The sequence below is a fragment of the Lotus japonicus genome, chromosome 5 (assembly GCF_012489685.1).
Source record: "Lotus japonicus ecotype B-129 chromosome 5, LjGifu_v1.2".
NCBI lineage: Eukaryota > Viridiplantae > Streptophyta > Magnoliopsida > Fabales > Fabaceae > Lotus > Lotus japonicus.
In genome coordinates, this window is record NC_080045.1 from 44,656,191 (window position 1) to 44,680,496 (window position 24,306).

The window sequence follows — 24,306 nt, forward strand, 5'->3', positions numbered from 1 at the left end:
ATCTACTATAGGCTGATGCAATTACGCGTTAGGCTAGGAATCGAGTCAGGTTAGTGCGGAGTGCACGCTCGGTGAGCCAACGCATAATTGACCGCGAATACGAACCGGGGTCCAAGGGGCGGAGCCCTTGGCTGGTGACCCTAGTTTGAAATTATTTGAAAAATTGTGACTTATTTTCGAACGGTTGTGATCATTCGTGCAAACACAACCTCTTATATAAGGTTACTTGCAGCCTAAGGAATTCTATACAAAAAAACCAGAAACAGAATAAAGAAACAGAAATACGAAAAACAGAACATCTCTACTTTCTTTATCTGTTCTCTTGTGCCAAGAAACAGATTGATTGTCAAGTATTATCCCAACAAAGATTTCGTGAACCCAGGCAATTATAGGGTCGAAATAATTTGTTCGGAAAGTGGACGCTCACGATTCTTGACTTTATCCAGGATTATCACAACAAGTTTTTTCTTGTTCACATAACGCAAAGCAACAACCATTTGTTCCTTAATTGAGACCAGTGTTATCAGACTCAGACCGGTGATCGACTCGGTCGAGGCACTGGGTCAATGAGTCAATGGTTCAACCACTGGGTCACTGGTTGAACCGTTTGACTCGGTTGATAATAAAAAAAAAATCAAAATACCATAACAAAATATCACAATACAACTATACAAGACTTCACAATTGAAAATTTAACTGAAATAGAGAAAGATACATATACAATACGGGTTCATTAGAAATCAAACTGTCAAACTTCACATAATACATGGCAAACTTCACATAATACAGCAGCTAAGCAATACAACTATACAAGTAAAAAAAAAAAGAACTAATGAAAACAAAACAAAATACTGAAATAGAGAAAAAAAAAATTTCGCAGGCCAAACAAAAACGGTTTCCATATGTTTAGAAAAAGAATTTAAAAGAAAGAAAGGAATCAGGTCATAGATGGAAATCAATTCCAATCTTTTTTCCCATCAGTTACTTATCTTCCCCTTTTTACGGGAATTGGGTTTGGGGCCCCCCCTATGGGGCTCCGCACCCCACTTAAAGTGGGGAAATTACTGAAAAGCCCCCCTTTAATAGAATACGGAAAATTAAATTCCGTATTCAATACAGAAGATAAAGTTCTGTATTATATTCGTATGTAAACGACAGGGGTTTTTTCAAACCCATTTCAGCGCTCTCCAAACCCATTTCAAACCCATTCTCCCCTTGCTCTTCAATCTTCGATCTCCGACGCATTCCTCGCTTGAATCATCATCTGGAAAGGGTTCCATCATCTCCATCAAAGCTATTCATCAAACCCATTCTCCCCATTCATTGCATTGAAACCTAGAGGTAAGTAAGTTTGGATTTTCACCATTTAACTTGAAATTATGTGAATCTTTCAACCCTAGGGTAGTCGATTGATGCTTAGGTAGAGGTTATGTTGGCTGAAATGGTATAAATTGGCTTTGGGGCGAGTTCTGATTCAGCAATGTCGTTAATGGAGGTTCTGGTTCAATACGGAAAATGATTTTCCGTATTCGATATGGAACATCATTTTCCGTATTCGATATGGAACTTAAATTTCCGTATTTGGGGTCTGTTTAGTCTTTAAGCAAAAATCTAATTAGCTTGACTAATTTAGAAAATGTTTTTAAATTGATAATTAAGATAGTGAATTATTTAGTGAATTTATTTAGAGATTTAACTGAGAGATTTAGTAATTGAGAGACTATAATTTATTTAGTGAATTTATTTAGAAAATGTTTGCGCTGAATATATAGTGAGAATGAAGAACAGAAAGAGGTCTCGAGCTAGTGAGGATGTGGGGGCTACTGAGGATAGACACCGGCGCTTACATGCTTCTAGCCGGCGCGGCGATCATGCTGCAACCTCTCAGGCGGTGGAGGCTTCAGCTCCAGTTGATTCAATGCAGTCGCCCATGGTAGAGTATTCGGCTCTAGTTGACCCTACTGATCTAGTTCCTACTCCGCCGTCTCCCATGGTTGAGTTATCTCGCCATGAGTCACCAGGCGAGGAGTCATCCGGCGAGGAGTCATCCGGCGAGGAGTCATCTGACGAGGATAGTATTCCTCCTCCTGATGTTGATGCTGATGTCGTGCCAGAGGCACAGGGTGGCGAGGAGGACCTGATCCAGAGGTTGCCGCCGTTTCCGGGGGGGCCTGTTGAGCTGTCGCTTCTCACGCATTATGCTGATCACAAGGCTCCCTAGACGTGGCATGCACTCCTACGCACAGACGAGCGGTATGCGGACCGTCGACACTTGAAGGTGGCCACAACTGGGGGGAAGGTTTGGAACCTTGCTTGTGATGGTGATTCAGACAGTCACAGGCGGGTTCGAGAGTTGATTGAGCAGACGGGTCTTCATCAGCTACCCTGGTGCAGCTACCCGGAGACAGATGTAGGCTTCATTTTGGCCCTTGTGGAGCGATGGCATAAGGAGACTAGTAGCTTCCACATGCCGTTCGGGGAGATGACTATCACCCTGGACGACGTGTCGGCTCTTCTCCATCTCCCCATGGGGTCGAGGTTCTATACGCCTGGGAGGGGGGAGAGGGACGAGTGTGCAGCGCTCTGTGCTGAGTTGATGGGAGGATCTGCTGTTCGTTATCATGCTGAGTTTGATACGAACAGGAGCCAGACTATTCGCTTTGGGGTCTTGAAGACCTTGTATGATGCTGCGTTGGAGGGTATGTATTAATTATTATTTGATTAAATTGTATCTATTATTATTGTATTGTTATAAACTGTTAACTCAATTCATTTCATTGTAGATCACCGATACGAGGATGCTGCGCGGATTTGGCTGGTGAACCAGCTAGGCGCGACGCTCTTTGCTAGCAAGAGCGGAGGCTACCACACGACCGTGTACTGGATAGGGATGTTGCAGGATCTTGGTCGAGTGTCCGAGTACGCGTGGGGCGCGATTGCGCTCGCTACGTTGTACGACCAGCTTGATCGAGCGTCCAGGAGGGGGACGGCCCAGATGGGAGGTTTCAGCTCGCTACTGCTAGGATGGGCCTACGAGTACCTTTCTGACCGCGTTATTATCCGGAGGGCGGATCCGGACTACTCGCAGGACCAGCCTAGGGCGCGGCGGTGGGTTACGTCCCGGGTCGGGCATGCAGGCCTCGATGAGAGGCGAGTCATGCTCGATGAGCTGACGGTGGATGACATTATATGGACCCCATTTGAGGACCATCGGGCTCATCGACCACGGGATCCGAGGGCCATGTATTCTGGCTACATCCGTACGCCATTTGGCTGTGCTGTTCGACGACATCTACCAGAGAGGGTTCTGCGCCAGTTTGGCTACACACAGGATGTCCCTCGACACCCCTCGAAGATCCAGACGACTGGGTCCCTTGCTGAGACCGCAGATGCTGCCTATGCTGACTTTGTGCCGCACTTGCGCCCTCAGGGGATCCCTGCTACTTATTCGGGAGAGGCTGTGGAGGATTACATGAGGTGGTATAGCGGTGTGTCTCATCGGTTCATCATCCCTGATGATAGGAGGGAGGAGTTCAGTGCTGTGGTAATTTGAATTTTATTTTCCATTCAATTGTGATTTTTTGTTCATGATATTTTATTTGTACCTAACCATGTATGTACATTATTTTTGCAGACGGTTGTGCGTCGGGCCGTGGACTTGTTGGAGCAGTCACTTGAGGTGCCAGATGCTCTTGCAGTGGGCACGCATGCCCGATCCCTCACTGAGAGGGCGCTGGATCTTATTAGATCCAGCGCCTTCATTGGTACCCAGGGAGTAGCCTTTGCTGCTGTCCGAGGAGCTGGAGCTGCAGGAGGCAGAGCCCGTGGAGGCAGAGCCCGTGGAGAGGGTGCTCCTGCAGAGGGTGCTCGTGGAGACAGAGCCCTGAAGGTATGAAAAACGGTAGAAAGGGGGGGTTTGAATAACGTTTTCAGAACAAAACTTCCACCTTAAAGATTTTGACAAATCTTTCGAGAACTTAAGTGCTAAAGATAAGAGATAGAAAAGCACACAAGGATTTTATCCTGGTTCACTTGATAAATCACTCAAGCTACTCCAGTCCACCCGTTAAGGTGATTTCTTCCTTCTTAGAATGAAGGCAATCCACTAATCAGGTAAGAGTTACAACTGCACTTGAAACCTACAAGTGACTAACAATTACACTGACTTAGCTCACACTAAGATTCACTCTCTTAGTCTTCTCTAGGATCCGATCAACCTTGATCTCCTAAAGGAACTAAACAAACTGTTTATCAAAGAATTGTTTACAAGAGATTTGCTTCTAAAAAGCTAATAGTAAACACAATGAATTTCAGATGAAAGAAAGCTTAGAATATTTTGAATATGTCTTGCGCGTATATGTGTTTCTTTCTAGCCGCTTCTTTCAATCTTCAGCCTCTATATATACTCCAAGGATTAGGGTTGAGCGTTGCATGGGAAATGCTACCGTTGGAGGGCAGTTCTGGAAAATCCAGCTTCTGCTGTGGCTGAGAACGTTAGGTAGGTCGTCAGGAAGGTACACTTGCTTTTGTACTTGGATAGCGACTTGACCTTTTAACCTAGGAGACTTCTGATCAGGGGAATACTTCATATTGGAACTTGTGAAGCCGGTTGATCAGAGTCAGAGGGAAAGCACAGATCCTCTGACCATTGTATCTTCTGATTCTGAACTCAGAGGGAAGAACATGGCCTTCAGAGTTTCTTGCTTCTGGACTTCAGAGTTTCCACTATTCAGCTTCTGGATCTTCAGAGTCTTCTACACCATCAGAACATCTGAACCTTCAGTGTTTCTTGGTTATCAGAACTTCTGGATCTTCAGAGCTTCTAGCGACTGAGTCCACATCAGAGTTTGTATAGCTTCAGAACTTCTGAAGTTTTTCCACTGTTCATACTGAACATGGTGAATGCGAAAGCGTTGCTTGGGTTACCCTTTATACACAGTGCTTCTGATTTGTGTGAGATTGAGTTGAGGTCAGAGCCTGTAAATAGCACACTCAGAAAAACACGTTAGAGTACCACAATTGTTCATATCAAAAGGTTAACTTGTAATCATCAAAACATAGAGTTGTACTACTAGATCAAAACTTGATCTTACAATCTCCCCCTTTTTGATGATGACAAAACTAAGATTTTTGATGAACAATTCTTAAACATTAAACTGAATTCACTCAGAGTTTAGAGATATAGAATAAGACTTATCCTGATGTGAATAGTTTATCTTGCTCATTCTGAATTCAAGTCACTGCTTGATTCTGAGCTTAGCTCCCCCTGAATCTAATACGTGATGAAAACGTTAGTAAAGTCTAGATTCTGAGCTAAAAAATATAAGAGTTCAGAGTGAAAAGCTTATGACATAGATGAAAAACGAATAATCAGAGCGCATAAGTGATCAGAGTCATGGACAAGGTATCAGAGTCTTAGGTATCAGAGTCAACTTAGAATCACTTCAGAAGAAGTGAAATGTATTCCTTGTATTTGCCCAGTGACACATCTATGGTCATGAAGGTGGAACTCTTAAAATCTCCAAAAGAAAAATAAGTCACACTAACACATCTTACAAATCAAAAACTGGGTTTACTCCCCCTTTTTGTCATAAGCAAAAAGCTTGGGGTGTGAAAAACTTAGCTTGAAGTACAAGGTACTCCCCCTTAGAGAAGGTCTAAGTTTAAAAGAAAATGAAAACGATGTAAGAATCAGAGTTAGGCGAAAATAAATAGAAGAGTTAATGCAAGGGATGAACGTTTACCACCGGTCAAGTGAGTAAATAGAAGGGTCAGTTACCAAGAACTTAACCTCGAGAAACTGTAAGAGCATTAACTTTCAGAGAGAAAGTGAAGCCTATAAAAAGCGTTGGAGAGAAAGGTAAGCTTCACACCTCGAATAATTTTCAGTAAAAAAAATGGCATCATACAACGTAGCACTAGAAGAGCTGAGGAAGAAGGCCTTTGAAGAGGACTTGTTCCTGAACATCAGGCATCCAGAGGGTGCAACTACCATCGCGGAGCTGACACGGACACTGCTGGAAGAGGACCTGCGTCCAGAGTTGGAGAGAGACCTGAAGGAATTTCTTGCCTTCGTGGAGGAGGTGCAAGAACTCAGCCGGCTTGAACTCAAGCTGCTGGAAGAGAAAGAGAGTTTGGAAGAGAAGCTCAAGACTTCAGAAGAGATTCTGGAGAGGGATGAGCTAAAGATCAGGCTCAGCAACATCCAGCATGTACTGGAGCGTCTGGAGAAGGATAGGTCAGAGCAGCGCCAGGAGTGCAGAAGAATGAGGAGAGATCCTCCATTCTAGATTATATGATGGAAAGAAATATGATGTAAACACAAAACAATTATGAATAAAACGAGTTTAGCAAACATATGTGACATAAGTATATAGTTATGCATATATAATCACAAACGAACAAAAGAGAATAAATAAATAAAAAGAAACAGAGTTTAACAAAGGAAAACAAAGGTAACGAAAAAAGAAGAAAAAGAAGAGATCCTAAAACTAAGGTTTGTCAGTGCGTCGCAGAAGTTCCATCATCATGTGCTTCATCTCAATCAGCATGGATTCATGAGTGTCAAGACGTTGTTCCATGATGTCGAGTCTGGATGAGCTTGTCTGAGTAGAACTGGAAGGAACATTCTGAGCAGCTTGAGGATCTGGAATGGAAGCAGAAGCAGCAGGAGTAAACACAACTGGTGCAAGTGCTTGGCATCTAAGAGCTTCAGCCTCAGCTTCAAGTCGCTCTGCCTCAAGTCTGGCTTGTTCAGCTTGAGCTGCTGCTTGACGTGCAGCTTCTTCTGCTTGTTCTTTCTTTCTCTTGGCTTCTTCAATAGCTTCAAGAAGCTTATTTCTCTGTTCTAGTTCATGAAGAGCCACCCTTCTAGCAAACCTTTGCTTTGCAGCCTCAATGCTCTGACTGCCCTCTGCATGCAGGAGCTGCATCATAATCGGAACTTGAGCCACTAGCCAAGTGCTCAGATTGTTCCACTCATCAGCCACATTTTCAGCATTCTCACTGAGATCAGTCTGACCGTGCACATTGCGGAGCCTCAAGGAGGCTTCATGATAGAAGATATTGATGCACTCAGAGAGAGATGTGGGTTGAAGGTGAGTATAGGGAATTATGGAGAGGTTGGGTGCAGGAGAGGCTGGGTGATTGCTGCTATGAGCTTCAGAGGCACCTTGTGGAGAACCAATGTTAATCATGGGAGCATTGGGTTCAGAGGTTCCAAGGTGAGGGTCTGAAGTTTCAACCAGAGGGTGAGGTGATCTAACCGAGGATTGGTTAGACACTGATTGTTCGGGTTCAGGGTCTGGTTGAATGGGCTCTTGTTGGTCAGGGACAGGGTGAGCTTGTTGAACTAAGGGGTCTGCCTCTTGGATAGGATTGGCCAAGATAGGTTCATCTGGGTCAACTAGACGTTCAGGTCTAGGGCCAGGATATCTCCTAGGGCTTGGACAGGTAAGGTAATACTCTTCCAAGGCAGACACCTTCTCTTTTCTAACCTCCATGAATTTTCTAATTGATTCAGAGTTATTGGAGGGAGAAGAATCAACAACATTGATTGGGAAGGATACAGGTGTAAAGGCTGTTGAAGAGTCTGTATCCGTGGTTCTGGCAGCAGGACGTGCTGATGCTCTGGGAGCAGAGTGATCAGACGTTCTGGGTTGTGGTTCTGTTTGGTTGGGCTCTGGTTGGTCATGGATGATGGGTTCAGAAGATAATGGGTCGTACGGAATGGTAAGGAGAGAGGTTGGATCTTCTGACCTAGAGGTTGGGTTCTGAAGCAAATTCCAGAGAGGTGCTTCGGTAGGAGAAGGTTGAAAGAAGGAGGATCGTGGGGAATGTGGTGGAGAGGTGGTTTGTGCGGCTGGTTGGGATTCGGGAATAGGAGTGAGGGGATTTGAGGAGTGTTGAAGCAAGGCAGAAATAGGAAGTGCATCAAATAAATTCAAATCATCATCAGAAGCAAGTGCAGGCTTACTTGAATGTGCTGATGATCGAGTCACTCTGGCAGGAGGTTCAGTCCTTCTGACCACTGCAGCAGCTGGTTCCACCCGAGTAGGCTTCACCACGATTCTGACCTTCTTCTGCTTCTTCTTTGGAGGACCATCCTCACTATCACTATCATTACCATCATCAGGCTTTCTCTTTGTCTTCTTGACCAGAGGGACATCAGATTCTTCAGAGGATTCTTCCAGAACCATCTTCCTCTGAGCTTTCTTCTTGGGAGGAGAAGGAAACTCTGGAGCTGGCGTCAGTCTGCTGAAGAAATCATCAAGATCAATCTCGAATCCTTGAGCCCTGAGGTCTTCAACATAGCATCTGATGGCTTCAGGATTGTCTGCTTGAGTCCACAGTGGGTAGTCATTCAGAGGCATCCTTCTTCCTCTGATCTCAGAAGATGTGTCTTCATGAGCAGGAGCAATCTTCTTCTGGACCAAACCCATCTTCTTCAGAGAGTTGGCAGTGAAGACATCGCTGACAATTGTGCTCAAGTCCTCTGTGCAACCAGCATTGATCAGGTCTTGAATGAGGCCACTCTCAATGAAGAGATCAGACAGCAGTCTCCCAAAGGGGATATACTTGATTGCTGACTTGATTGAGGCAGTAGTCCTAGACTTCCGGATACACTCCTTCAAGTAGGAGAACAGGAAGTAGGGAAGGCAGATCTTCCTCTTGTCTTGAATGAAAAACAGCATCGCCTTCTGGTTGAAGTTGATGTAATCTGGGGAACTGCCCTTCGGTCTCTGATTGGTGCAGTTGAGCAGGATCTTGTGCCAGATCCTGAGTTTGGGGTGAAGGTCCATCACCTTGTAACTTGTCTTGCCCGGTTTGAAAGTGGTGTACAGGGCCTGGTTGGTTTTGTCTTTGGTGCTGGGTTTCAGCTTCGACTCAGTGAATTGGAATCGAAATCCATAAGCAGTGTCTGCACCTAGCAGATTCACGAATGACTTCTCCGTGATGATGATCTTCCTGCCAAGAATATGAGATACCACTTGAGTATCATCGCAGTCGGCGTGCTTCCAGAATTCCTTGACCAACTTCTCATACACCGGTCCTCGAAGTCGGTTGAAGTAGTTTCCCCAACCTTGAGCTTGGACTTCAGGACGAAGATCAAACCCATTTGCAGCCAGGTTGTCGAGGTCGAATCTCCATTCTGCCAGGACTTGGAGTTCCTCAGGAGCAAATACGCAGTGAACGGCACAGCCCCGTTCTGCAATTGGAACAATCTGCTCTTGAGCTTGAACTTGTTCTTGTGCCGGGTTCTCAGAGCCCCTTTGACCCGTTGCCAAACCAACTACCATGTGAGGGAACTGAGGTGCATCTGCAGTAGATCTTCTGGTTTGTCTCACCATTTTGAAGAGGTTGAAGGTTTGAGGTAGAAGATGAAGTTTGAAGGATGAAGAGAGATCGAGAGAGAAATCAAGAAAGAGGCGGTTTTGAAAAGCAGAGAGTGCGAGAGTGAAAACCGGAAGTGAACGAGAACGTGTGTGTATAGTGGGTTTTATCAAATAACCGTTGTTGATTCAAAAAGCACTTTAAGATCAACGGTTGAAAATTAAAGATAGATAGTAACAGTAAAATACACAATCACACACAGGAGATAAGCATATCTACACGCAATCATAACAGACTGTCACACGGGCACAAGGAATTATGCATCAGAAATTCTGACACACGTGTTGTTGTCTCAGCTTCAGAGTCAGTACCAGTGGGCACACACACTCTGATTGAGTTACCTTCTGGACTAGACATCTTCTGATCAAGAAGTATCATAGTCAGAGGTTCTGATCCATCTTCACTCTGGACAAAAGTCCATGTTTAGATTTTTCAGAATAAAATTAAATCTATCCTCTGCTAAGGGCTTTGTAAAGATATCTGCCCATTGATGGTCAGTATCAACAAACTTCAGAAGAAGTACGCCCTTCTGTACATAATCTCTAATAAAGTGATACTTTACCTCAATGTGCTTTGCCCTTGAATGCAAGATAGGATTCTTACTCAATGAGATTGCAGCAGTGTTATCACAATAGATTGGGATATTGCTCTCAAGGATCTGATAATCCTCCAGCTGATGTTTCATCCAGAGCATCTGAGTGCTGCATATTGCTGCTGAGATATATTCTGCCTCTGCAGTTGATAGTGCAATGGTTGATTGCCTCTTGCTTGCCCATGAGACTAGATTGCTTCCCAGAAATTGACAATTTCCAGAAGTACTTTTTCTCTCTGTTCTATCTCCAGCATAATCAGCATCACAATAACCTGAAAGCTTATACTCTGATGTTTTCTTATACATCAAGCCAAGGTTAGTGGTGCCTTTCAGATACCTTAGGATCCTCTTAACAGCAGTTAAGTGGGTTTCCCTTGGATCTGATTGGAAACGAGCACATAAGTGAACACTAAATAATATGTCTGGCCTAGATGCAGTTAAGTATAGAAGTGAACCTATCATTCCACGATAGAGCTTCTGACATACTTTACCACTTTTATCTTCTTTCTCCAAAATGCATGTAGGATGCATTGGAGTCTTGGCCACTGTAGATTCCAGCATATTGAACTTCTTCAGAAGTTCTTTAGTGTACTTGCTCTGATGGATATATGTTCCTTCTGGTGTTTGATCAACTTGTATTCCCAGAAAGTACTTTAATTCTCCCATCATACTCATCTCAAATTCAGCCTGCATCATCTCAGAAAATTCTTTGCATAGAGATTGATTAGCAGAACCAAATATAATATCATCAACATAAATTTGCACAATTAAGATATCATCTTTATAAGTCTTGCAAAAAAGAGTTGTATCTACTTTACCCCTTACAAACTCATTCTCCAGAAGGAATGAGCTAAGTCTCTCATACCATGCTCTGGGAGCTTGCTTCAGACCGTAGAGTGATTTCTTCAATTTGAACACATGGTCTGGTTTCTTTTCATCTTCAAAACCTGGGGGTTGATGAACATAGACTTCCTCTGAGATATAACCATTTAGGAAGGCACTCTTTACGTCCATCTGATGTAGAACTATGTTGTGATTTACTGAGAAGGAGATCAACAGTCTGATTGCCTCCAGTCTTGCTACCGGAGCAAATGTTTCAGTGTAGTCTATTCCTTCCTGCTGGCTGTAGCCTTGAGCAACTAGCCTTGCCTTGTTTCTGACTACATCTCCTTTCTCATTTAGCTTGTTTCTGAATACCCATTTCTGTAACACCCCGATTTCGGTGGCGTCACTTTAGTAACCAAAAGAAAATACTTTAAGCGGAAAAACGTGAATTATTTTTTTTCGACAATATAACTAAAGACAGAAAGCAATAAAACTCCCCAACAAAAGATAAAAGGAACTACTATACAACTATATATACATGCCTCGCTAAACACTACCACGTCACGAGTAACCTCCAGTGACGGGTGACAGAAAAAGAGTAACGCCCGAAGGCAATATGTACAATCCAAGATAAAGATACTGTGTCCGCAACACTAAACTACAAAATCTGAGAGCAAGTTGGCCCAGCGGCCTAAGAAAAGACCCCCTAAATCCAACCAGCTCTCTGTGATCTCCATAGGAAACCACACAAAAGCTACAGGTAGGAAAACTACCCTGTCCCCAAAAACGGAAACATGACGGTCAGAGCATCGACACTACTCCTACACTATCCCTACCCGAGGAGCCCACACTAGCACTCGATCCTACACGCTAGCGCGGTCGTCATCCGAATCTGCATCCAGGACGACTAGGTCGACGTACTCAACACTGCCCTCTCTGTCCACCCTAATGCGCTCCTGCACTGGACTCTCGGGCTCGGGGCCCGGAACGAGATCCGCGACGACAGCAGCAGCAGTAGACGGACTAGACTCCGTCGAAGCCCCACCTACTGGCACCTCCTCAGAGGGGTCCTCATCATCTGAAGGGGATGGTGGCGGTGGAGGTACTCCCAAGCCGGGTCCACAGTGTACTCCTGGAGGCAGGTTGAAGCTCACTATGTGCCTCCTCATCACTCCCTCCGTCAAGCGTCCAAATCGGTCGACACGGTCCTCCATGATCCGACCGGTGTAGGTCGCACGGTGGCCCTCGGGATCGACCACCCATGCACCTGGGTCGTCTTGATCAAGCATCTCGTACCTGGTCCCCCCCGACGGGCTGACCATGGTAAACCAATCCCCCATACTCATCTGACAAATGGCGTAGTCCGCCCAAACACACACAGCAGACGCGAGGGTCAACTCCAAAGAATTATATAATTAATAAAACCAGATATAATTATAGGATAATAAATACTCGCCCCTCAGGCTTATAAGTTTTGGGATAGCTTCCTAGGGTTGCATGTATCACAATGAATATAAAGAGCCATAAAAACAAGTAGCATGCCTCAAAAATAGGATAAACAGTTACCAATCACACTCAGCAACTAAGTCAGCATGTATGTTGCATGAAATGCAATGCTGGGTAACAAAATGCATTCCGGAAGAAGGATGGACATCAACGAGGCGGCCCTAACACCAGCCACGGTGGGTACCTTCCTGCTCGCGTGTCTCTTACACCACACAAAAGTAGTCAGATCAGCAGTGAACCCGTAGGTCTGCCATTCCGTCTGCTACTGAGGACCACCGTAGTGTCCTAAATATGGAAATCCGGGTCTTATGACCATTTTGGAATCCACCGAGGTCCGGTATCACGCCGTGTATTAACCTCAAAATGAGTGCATGAATGCAAGTGATTAGCCAAACAACGTCTCCGACCTCACCCGACACGTCGCCACGTGTTCTAGATAACTTAAAGTCTCTGAAAGAATACCCTAAGGTAAATGTCGATTCTGCGACAAAATACAATTAATCATAAACAAAAGAGTGCAACCACTCACGACAACTCTTCGAGTCATCAATGCTCTCACGAAGTCTCTCGCTTCTGTGGAGTCTCACACATTCACAAAGTCTCACGCTTCAGTGAAGTTTTATGCTTTCACAAGGTCTCACGCCTCAGTGAATTTACACACTTGCACGAAGTCTCACGCTTCAATGAAGTTTCATGCTGTTCACGAGGTCTCACGCCTCAGTGAAGATCCATGCTTTCCACAAGGTCTCACGCCTCAGTGGAGTATCACGCATTCACAAGGTCTCACACCTCCGTGAAGCTTCTCGGCTCATCCCTTGGATGGCTAAACAAACTGCTCCCAGAGCGAATGAGTATCAACATACCCAGAACTCGAAATCTTCTCAACACTTGGATCCGACGACACTTCTCGTTTTCCAAAACTAAACTTCAATCCAAAGCTTGCATCCGAGATTGTTATCCTTACTTAAAGGTTTAGAGGTTGTTTAATATCTTATGAATTTTCTTTATAAAAATAGCTCTTTTTAGTCTTATCGTATTCCCTATGAGTTTCAAAGTTCCCATAAACCCAAGTAATTCCCTGAGAAGGTCTCGATCCATTGGAGCATGACAAGGTCCGAACTCCGTTCGTCCTTTTAAAACTCTCTCAAAATCTCATAAAAATTCGGCATGACCTGCCCGTAAACCTCACTTTTCAGAATCTCAGGTACAAGTGGAATAGCATAAATAAAACAGCTCGGTCAAAAGCATAAACAGCATATTCCAACACATCCTAAGTTAACCATGTAGCACATAGCATGTGAATCATTTAGCACACAATATCATGGCCTCAAGTACTCAACAAGGTCGGCCGAAGCCTCAGAGAACAATTCAGACATTTAGCAATTAAGTGCATAACACATAGATCAAGTCGAACTTGTCGACACCTAAAGCATTATCTAGTAATTCAGAGAGTAGCCCTCACCGGTGGGTCTTCCAGCTTCTTCCTCAAGATGTTCTCCAAACTCTTCTCCTTGATTTCTGGGAATCTCCTCAAACGAACCTTAAGCAAAAATCACAGAAATCAACACCAAGAGTCAGAAACTCAGCAATCAAAGAGTCCTAGGGTTACACAGTACACTACTACCTCCTTGGTACGACAATCTAACGCGTTAAGACAAGTTTTCGAAAAATCGGATTCTCCTCCCCCCTTGATATAGCTCTCGGCCACTTTCCTTAATTGGGAGGGTCGATTTTTCTTCGATCAAACTTGGTTCCTAGGTTAACATAAGCCGTAACTAAGACGGTTCTAGGCTCGGAAAAATTTTCGGATCGAAAACTGATATAGGGGCAGTTTGGTCATTATTTTTAGCTCAGAATTTCAAAATTGGATTTTTGAAAAACAAATTGGATGGGGACGTCCACAACGACGTTTATGACGACAAATCCTACTAGCACTAAGCCAAGTCGATAGATTAGAGCGTAAAGGTTGCGACTTTGCCGAAAAATGGGTATTTAGGGTAGAAATTGATCCCGGCGGCATTTCGTCGACATTTGACAAAATCTAATCCGCAGAACACGCTCAGGAGCATGCAGGGAAGAAGTTTAGACGCTGAAATCAGCTGATTTGAACAGTTTTTCAAAAACCTCAAAATTTTGAACTCAGAAAGTCGCAGGAGAAATGGACAGAAACGACGATTCGAAGGAGAGTATAGATTACCTACCTCGAGGTCTTCGATTAGTGACGATCGGTGAAGCAAACGGGCAAGAAACGACGAAGATCCGGATCTCTCTCTCTCTCTAGGAACTCGCGGTTTTGGGGGTGGGGAAAATGGGTTTTTTTTTGCAAAAAATCTAATTTTCAAGCTATTTATAGGTTTTAAAAAAAACGGAAAAATGATTTTTTTGCGATTCCGATTTTTCCTGCGCGTTCCTCTGCGCATTCTAAGATAGGTTCTGGCGACAGAATTCCAGAACTCAAAACAGGATTCTTGGAATTAAACCAAAAGATCCAAAATCGGCATAAGTCGGTGTAAGTCGGTTTATCCCGAAAAACTACTTTTTGCAGTGATCGTCGGATGAGAAAACTTCCTTCTGAAGAAAGATTAGGAATGATGAGAGAAGTAGGAGAACGCGGGTGGAATCTTCATTTGAGTTTCCGGATAGAAAAAGTCTTCATCGTCTGTCGATCTTAGGTTTTTCGAACTATCAGGGATTCCGTTTCGGCAAACTTCCGAGAATTGGAATTTGACGTTCGTACTTTCCAGGATTTCGCATCGAAATGGTTGTTTAAGGACGGAAAAGAGAAGTTCTAACATTTCTCTGAGGATTTTTGGAATTAGTTTCCATCGTGTCCTAAAGCGTAAATTAACTATTCACTAATACCTTCGACCTAGGATTAAGCGTATGTTAGTTGTGCTATAACTCTTTCGGTTTTTCGATACATTCTTGGACTTTTCCTGAACCTCTTTCCTTCCCAAATTTATCTTAATCAAATAACTCTTTTATTTTATTCACTTATCCAAAGCGTTAAAACTTGGGCCTTACAATTTCGTTCCAATAACATGGACATTCTCAGGCTTCTTCACTAAGCTCCAAACATCGTTCTTGGAGAATTGATTTAATTCTTCTTCCATGGCCAGAATCCAATCCTTGTCCTGAAGAGCTTCATCTATGGACTTGGGTTCAATTAAGGACACCAATCCTTTCAGACTCAGCAAGGTCTCTTCAGAGGGTCTGAAGGCAGATCTGGTTCTGACTGGTTCATCTTTGTTGCCCAGAATCAATTCCTTAGGGTGAGCTGCAGTGATTCTGCTCTTCTTCAGAGTTTGTGAGTTAGAGGGACCAGCTTCTTCCTCTGGTTCATCTTCCTCTGGCTCAACTTCCTCTGGAGCTTTGCCTTTGTCAGAAACATTAATGCTTAAATCTGCAAACTTTTCAACTAGCTTTGACTGGTCAGAGTCAAGCTTATCATCAAATCTAACATGAATAGATTCTTCAATAGTCTTAGCATCGGTATTATAAAATCTAAAACCTTTAGATCTATCAGAATAACCAAGTAATAGACACTTAGAAGACTTAGCATCAAATTTATGCAATCTATCCTTAGTATTGAGAACATAACAAACACAGCCAAAAGGATGAAAATAAGAAATGTTGGGTTTTATGTTCTTCCACAATTCATAAGGAGTCTTATTCAGAATTGGTCTCACAGAGATTCTGTTCTGAATGTAACATGCTGTATTTACTGCCTCTGCCCAAAAGTGCTTAGCCATGCCAGTTTCTTGGAGCATGGTTCTAGCCATCTCCTGAAGAGTTCTGTTCTTCCTCTCAACAACACCATTTTGTTGAGGAGTTCTGGGACAAGAGAAATCATGTGCAATTCCATAGGAATCAAACAGACTCTCAAACTTGTCATTCTCAAACTCTCCACCATGGTCACTTCTGACACGCACAATCCTACAAGCCTTCTCGTTTTGCACTTGAGCAATGAAGGTAGAGAACACAGCATGAGACTCATCCTTGTGGGTTAGAAACTTTACCCATGTCCAGCGGCTATAGTCATCAACGATAACCATCCCATATCTCTTGCCACCTATAGGCTCAGTTTTCACTGGTCCAAAAAGGTCTATATGCAGAAGTTCCAACGGCCTTGAGGTTGAGACAACATTCTTTGCCTTGAAAGGGACTTTTGTGAATTTGCCTTTCTGACATGCTTCACAAAGAGCGTCTGAAGCGAACTTCAGATTGGGTAAGCCCCTGACAAGATTTAGCTTGCTCAGCTGAGAAATCTTTCTCATACTGGCATGCCCTAACCGTCTATGCCATACCCACTGCTCTTCATCGACAGACAGAAGGCACTTCACATTCTGAGCCTCCAACTCAGATAATCTGATCTTATAAATGTTGTTCTTCCTCTTGCTGTTAAACAGAACAGAGCCATCGATCTGACTTACAGCCCGGCAGGACTTTTGATTGAATATAACATCATAACCCTTGTCAGCTAATTGACTTATAGACAATAAGTTATGTGTTAAGCCGTCTACCAATAAAACATTGTCAATGCATGGACTACTATCTACACAAATAGTACCAGTACCAACAATTTTACCCTTTTCATTTCCTCCGAAGCCAACTTCGCCTCCAGGCTTAAGTTTCAGCTCTCGGAACATACGCTTTTCTCCCGTCATGTGACGCGAGCATCCACTGTCCAGATACCATGATTGGTGTTTCAGTGGAGCTATCAAGGATATCTGCAACATAGATAATCTTGTCCTTAGGTACCCACTTTCTGGGTCCTCTTTTGTTAGTTACCCCAGAGGTTCTGATCACCTTGGGTGTCTCAACATAATATTTTAAAGGAATATTTGCATGATATTTAGTCATAGAGAAAGATCCCTTTTTAAGAGGGTTTTTAGCAATTTTAGCAGGTACAGGATCAGGCAATATGGTACCAGAGGGAACAAAGCATTCATACAAGGATTTAGCTTTAGACACAGAAGGCTCATTTCTAATTGGTTTAGAATAGCCAATGCCATGCATTCCATTTCTGCTTACGCCATAGATCATTGAAGCCATTAAGCTTCTATCCACGCTTTTAGCTAGGAATCTTTGAAAAGACTTTTCATACTTAGATTCATTTCTACAATCAGAGGCATCACAGGCAACAATTTCTTCTAACTTAGCAATCTGGTTCTTAAGCATAGAGTTAGAATTTACCAAAGCATGATTTTCATTTTTCAAATCAGAAATAATTTTCTCATGTTCAGAAGGAGTCTTGGAGACAGCAGATAAGTTCTTTTTCAACTTTTTATGCTTAGACAATAAAGAGTTATACTTATCCATGATATCAGACAAAGCATGTTTCAGTTCAGAGGTAGAGAAAGAAGCAAATACCTCATTTTCATCGTCTGAGTTAGGATCTCCTTCTGATTCTGAGTCAGAGTCAACAGCTTCCTTTGACTCTGCTTCCTTGTCTTTGACAATAGCCATGAGTCCTTGGACTTCACCATCAGAGTCAACATCCTCTGACTCTGATTCATCAAATGTCACCATCAGACTCTTCTTCGTCTTGAAGTGCTTCTTTGGCTTCTTGTCTTTCTTCAACTTTGGACAATCACTTTTGTAGTGCCCAGATTCTTTGCACTCAAAACATGTGACTTCCTTGATTGAAGACTTCTTCTGGCCTGAGGACTCATACTTTCCTTTTGCCTTTCCAGAGCCTTTGAACTTGCTCTGCCTGTGCTTCCAGATGCGGTTGAGTCTCTTGGAGATCAGAGTCAGCTCATCTTCATCAGAATCTTCTGATGCTTCTTCAGATTCTTCTTCTTCAGCTTGAAGAGCCTTTGACTTCTCAACCTTAGCCTTTTCAGATTTGGATTTCAAGGCTATGGACTTTTTCCTCAGATCTTGCATCTCTGAGCGTTTCAGCTCATGGCATTTCAAAATGTTGATGAGTTCTTCTAAACTCATATTCTCAACGTCTCTCGTGAGCTCTATTGAAGTCACCAAAGGCATCCAACTTTCAGGAAGACACCTGATGACCCTTATGACATGATCTTTTGTTGTGTAGCTCTTGTTGAGAGGTCGTATGCCAGCTACAAGCAATTGAAATCTGGAGAACATTTCTTCAATGGACTTATTTGGCTCCATGATGAAGGATTCATACTTTTGGATCAAAGACAATGCCTTTGATTCTTTGACTTTCTTGTTTCCTTCATGAGACATCTTCAGAGATTCAAAAATGCCTTTAGCAAACTCACGATCTGTAATCTTCTGGTACTCCTCATAGGAAATAGCACTTAGAAGAATTGCTCTTGCTTTGTGATGTTGTGAGTACAGCTTCTTTTGATCTGCAGTCATCTCTGACCTTGGGATCTTCTTGCCATCTGCATCAACTGGACGCTCATAGCCATCCACAATAATATCCCAGAGATCTGCATCGAAACCCAGAAAGAAACTTTCCAGTCTATCTTTCCAATATTCGAACCTTTGACCATCGAACATAGGAGGCTTTGCGTTGTAACCATCTCTTTGAGTTTCACTGGTGGTGGCAGCCATTGTTTTTCACACCGGCCCGGATCACTGAACACTGTTAGGTGTGGTAATCAGAACTTGCGCTCTGATACCAATTGAAGGTATGAAAAACGGTAGAAAGGGGGGGGTTTGAATAACGTTTTCAGAACAAAACTTCCACCTTAAAGATTTTGACAAATCTTTCGAGAACTTAAGTGCTAAAGATAAGAGATAGAAAAGCACACAAGGATTTTATCCTGGTTCACTTGATAAATCACTCAAGCTACTCCAGTCCACCCGTTAAGGTGATTTCTTCCTTCTTAGAATGAAGGCAATCCACTAATCAGGTAAGAGTTACAACTGCACTTGAAACCTACAAGTGACTAACAATTACACTGACTTAGCTCACACTAAGATTCACTCTCTTAGTCTTCTCTAGGATCCGATCAACCTTGATCTCCTAAAGGAACTAAACAAACTGTTTATCAAAGAATTGTTTACAAGAGATTTGCTTCTAAAAAGCTAATAGTAAACACAATGAATTTCAGATGAAAGAAAGCTTAGAATATTTTGAATATGTCTTGCGCGTATATGTGTTTCTTTCTAGCCGCTTCTTTCAATCTTCAGCCTCTATATATACTCCAAGGATTAGGGTTGAGCGTTGCATGGGAAATGCTACCGTTGGAGGGCAGTTCTGGAAAATCCAGCTTCTGCTGTGGCTGAGAACGTTAGGTAGGTCGTCAGGAAGGTACACTTGCTTTTGTACTTGGATAGCGACTTGACCTTTTAACCTAGGAGACTTCTGATCAGGGGAATACTTCATATTGGAACTTGTGAAGCCGGTTGATCAGAGTCAGAGGGAAAGCACAGATCCTCTGACCATTGTATCTTCTGATTCTGAACTCAGAGGGAAGAACATGGCCTTCAGAGTTTCTTGCTTCTGGACTTCAGAGTTTCCACTATTCAGCTTCTGGATCTTCAGAGTCTTCTACACCATCAGAACATCTGAACCTTCAGTGTTTCTTGGTTATCAGAACTTCTGGATCTTCAGAGCTTCTAGCGACTGAGTCCACATCAGAGTTTGTATAGCTTCAGAACTTCTGAAGTTTTTCCACTGTTCATACTGAACATGGTGAATGCGAAAGCGTTGCTTGGGTTACCCTTTATACACAGTGCTTCTGATTTGTGTGAGATTGAGTTGAGGTCAGAGCCTGTAAATAGCACACTCAGAAAAACACGTTAGAGTACCACAATTGTTCATATCAAAAGGTTAACTTGTAATCATCAAAACATAGAGTTGTACTACTAGATCAAAACTTGATCTTACAAGCCCGTGGACCTAGAGGTCGTAGGGGGTTCGGTAGGGGTCGGGGCGAGTGATTGACTGTATATTTGTATATTTTTTTGTGTATTTTTATATTATGACATGTGACTCTTTGTATTATGACTCTCTTTATATTAATCATGCTTTCTATTTCCACTCATTATATTTAGACTTTTATATTGAAAAAAACCTGTATAACTACACCGTAAATAATCAAAGGCAGGATAAGTAACATAAATAATCCATGGCAAGCAGTTCAAAGGGTACACGAAATTATTCAGAAGCAACACGAAAACAAAATTAATCCTCAATGATATCGATGAAGTCGTGGGGTCCGTTATCCTGTGGAAATACTTTGACTACGTTGGGCAACGTTATATTCAGATAACGAACAGATTTACTCGGTGCAAACACAGCAACCTGCAAGTAAATTGCAGATTTAAAACCCACCATGCGTACTTGTTCAAAGGAAGCAAGATTAATGTTTAGGTAATAGATGATAGACCTTTTGGAGAACGAGAACAGATCCAATAGTTATGGCATTCCCAAATTCGCCGCCAGTGAAGGCCTTGCGATGGATGCTAGCGTCAACGGTGCCCGTAGGGTCCTAAATCGATGCAATCGTGAGAGAAAAGGAGGCAAAAAATGTACGGTTAAAGAAGCTGGACAAAAGCGAGGAAATACCTTGAGGGTAACTTTGGCATCTCCGAAACCATTGGGATAGCATGATTTAATAACAGCAACAACACTCTCTACTCTCTCAACATTCGTTGTGATTGTGCCCAGCGGAGTGGCAGATTCCACCAATTGCAGGGCTGAAAGCCAAGCATTTGAATTGAAATCAGGATCAGTTTCAGTTGATCTGCCTTCGAGCGCACGCCTCACAATTTCTTGGGTCGGAATGAGTAGTGTGTTAGTGTTGGATCTACGGGCATACATGACAGCCTGGCCGGCGCCAGCTTGGCCAGGAATGAGAGGACGAGAGCTACTAGAAGTGTTGCCTTGACGTTTGCAAGGGCGGACGAATGCATTCAGGTCCTGTTCCATTGTATGTTTTTTTTATCTTCGTTGCAAGACAGGAAGAAAAGGATGAAGAAGAAGAATAGAGAAACCAGAGAGATTTATAGCAGAATGGTCAAAAGATTTATGGTGTTTGGTGGATAGTACAAGTGTGGTTGGGGTAAGTTAGTGGTAGAGAGTAATGTCAGGTTTCAAGTTCGTCATTTAGTGGATGAAAATGACCAGACTCTGATGATGGAGTGGTTGAAAATGACAGGACTCTGATGATGGAGTGGTTGAAAATGACAGGACTCTGATGATGGAGTGGTTGAAAATGACAAGACTCTGATGAAAATGTCAGGTTGTCTATGTTAATTATCCCTGATGCTGTTTCAATCAACTGCTGTTTAATATAAAATGTCCATCAAAATAATAAGGCCCATCAATATAACAATGACCATCAAATTAATATTATTAAAAGCAGCAAATGAACAACATAAGGGCAAGGCCCATCAGATTAATATTACAGAGCGTTTACAAATGAATATTACACAAAGTGTGGTGTGAATCTGAGGTGATGTCTACATAGCTTTGGTGACTAAGAGGAACACCAAAAGTAACAAGCCAAGCTTCGAATTCTGATGTGAACCTGCGTAAACGTGCATCATATGGGACGCACCAGCTTACTGATGTAGGATCAACATACCGTTCCCACTGGAGAGCAATTGGCGGCATAGAATGTCCAGGAGTTAGATGGAGCTACATTATGGAGAATAACAATAAAATTAGATAACTTGCAAATACAACAAATTAATTCACCAATTGGATATTAGTGTACTCAATCAAAAAATACCTGTACAAAGTGATTTATCACATGACCAACAACTATAACATGATGTACATCCGGTGGACCTTCTCCTCTTAGTGGAAGGTATGACCAACAACCCTTGGAGGAGATGGATATGAAAACCACTTGGAACCTGGTTGCTACAAGGTATCCCATCTCTGGCAGTTGCATCCATTTATCCTCGGTAGCCGGATGACCAGGAGGAAGAGTGAGTCGGGAATGTAAGGCATTAACCACATGTCTGGACCACATTTCATCATACAACCCTCTGTGTCGTTCAAGTTCTTCTCTCAACGCTGCCCTAACCCATGACCAACTTTCCTCACCTGATGTTAGTCCCAGTAATGCAGCAATGGCTCTATAGCCATAGTTACCATTATCCTCAACATTCTGAACTGTGTGTATATATGGGTGGATAAAGGATGGAAAATTACCCATGAAATAGCTTGTATCAGACTTCTTCACACGCTTCTTCTTCTTTGGTGGTTGTGAAGCCTTCTTTGCCTCTTTGATCTCCCTATCAACATGTTCAAAACCTGAAGGATCACAAGTCAAGGATCCTATTGCTTTAACCTTGGGTGGTTTTCTTTCATTCGCCTTAAGAGTGCGCTTGGACCTTATCTGAACCTCAGGAGTACAAAGTGAACTGCTTTCAGGACAATAGATCGCTGAAGCTTCCTCCTTACCATACTCTGCCCTCCAGTATCCAAAGAACTGAAATAATGTGTCAATGCCTCAACTTCTGGTTGCATATCTCCATGGTTCATGCCGCAAATATGGTTGCTGATAGTATCTGCAACAGGTTCAGGTACATGCTCCCAACTCAGTCTCTTCCATAATGGATGAATTGCCTCATATGGAATTCTCTCATAACCTGCAAGTTCACAAAAGTGCCACTTTCAATAACAAATAGAATTAATTGACAAGAGAGTGGTTGATCGGTGACCTGCAAGTTCACAACCGCAAGGTAGTCCATGAGTCTCTCTCAACAAGCAATCGCATCCGCCGTAGGACTTCATTCTTATATGTTCAGCATCAAGGAGTTGCAGGCATTTGTTTGACACAAATCCTCTAATATTTGTGTAAAATGGGCACATGAAAATGTGATCAGTTCTGTGAATACTGCGCTCAAACGATGCTAATATTTCAGTATGTCGATTACATGTCAAACTATGCGACGCATCCCAGGAAGTGGCCAGGTCACCCTTGCAATCCAGCAACATCTTCTTCAAACTGGCATGTGCACCCTCAGCCCTGCAAACAACAAATAGATATCTTATTTACTCTCCTCTATAAACAATCTATCAAATGAAAAACATATAACAAGGCATAAATTAAGCTCATATAATTTTTGTACCTGTTACTTGTTGTTGTTCCAAAGTGCATCACATGATTTGTCCATGCCTTGGCAAATTTCTCCTTGTGGACCAACCATGTAGTAGAACAATAGGAGGTAAAGTTGTTATATTTGTCCTTGCACATATTAAACAATTGCATCCATTTAACTTCAAATTCTTCAACTGTTGCAACATCCACCACCTCTGCCCACTTCCCCATAACCAATTCAGCAAAATCATATGTGCCAACATAGAGTTTGCACTTTGCCAAAACACACTTGTTGATGTGCCACAAGCATAATAAATGGGTAGTGTTGGGAAGACTTTGCTTAGCAGCACTCAATAAGGCAAGATCCCTGTCAGTAACAATCACCTTAGGCAACATGGCATGATCAGCTAATAGAGACTTCATACACTCCAGTGCCCAAACGTAGTCATATGTGCCCTCATTAACAATGTAGCAAAAGGCTATGGAGTATGTCTTATCTGTGGAAGTCAGTCCAACAATCTCAAGCAAGGGAATTTTATATTTGTTTGTCTTGTATGTGCAATCCATAATCACTACATACGGGAATGTGTTGAACAGTTTGATAGCATTTGGATGAGCCCAAAATACATCTCTAATGACTTCCGATCCAGACTCATGTCTTTCAAAGTGGACGTACTTGTCACCGTCCAACTTCTTCAACAAGTGTTGCATTTCTGTCTATGACCCGCGGAGGGATTTTCTTAACCTCTTGCAAGCACCATAAATCTGAGATATGGTAGTCAAGTTTAAAGGATTGTTTTCCTTCAAAGTCAACAACATCTTTCTCGGTGGAACCCAACTCTTTGTCATTTTTTCAACTTGCTCCTTCTCTTCGGAATTTAGACGACCAACAAAATTGTGGCCAAGTAGTGACCTAGCTGGTTCATGGTTGTGTATACCTTCCATCACCTTTAGCCGCCAATCTCTATCTATGCCATTTTTCATAGGTCGTCCTTTTAGTCT

The 24,306-nt window shown here is 42.8% G+C and overlaps 1 protein-coding gene across 1 annotated transcript; it reads right to left on the reverse strand.

Annotated features, from left to right (window-relative positions):
- Positions 1–233: 233 nt before the first annotated feature.
- LOC130719621 (uncharacterized) lies at positions 234–22,416 on the reverse strand. Its single transcript, XM_057570239.1, has 3 exons — positions 21,985–22,416; positions 21,781–21,890; positions 234–243 (listed from the first exon to the last, which is right to left on the reverse strand). The coding sequence occupies exons 1-3, from the start codon at positions 22,414–22,416 to the stop codon at positions 234–236; spliced, it is 552 nt and encodes a 183-aa protein (XP_057426222.1).
- Between the last annotated feature and the right edge of the window lie 1,890 nt (positions 22,417–24,306).

Excerpts from the sequence above, each read along its gene's own strand:
- LOC130719621 (XM_057570239.1), bottom strand. The coding sequence starts at position 22,416 with ATGGGTAATTTTCCATCCTTTATCCACCCATATATACACACAGTTCAG. Across the intron at positions 21,891-21,984 it reads TGATAAATCACTTTGTACAG|CTCCATCTAACTCCTGGACA; the intron begins GTATTTTTTGAT and ends TCCATAATGTAG.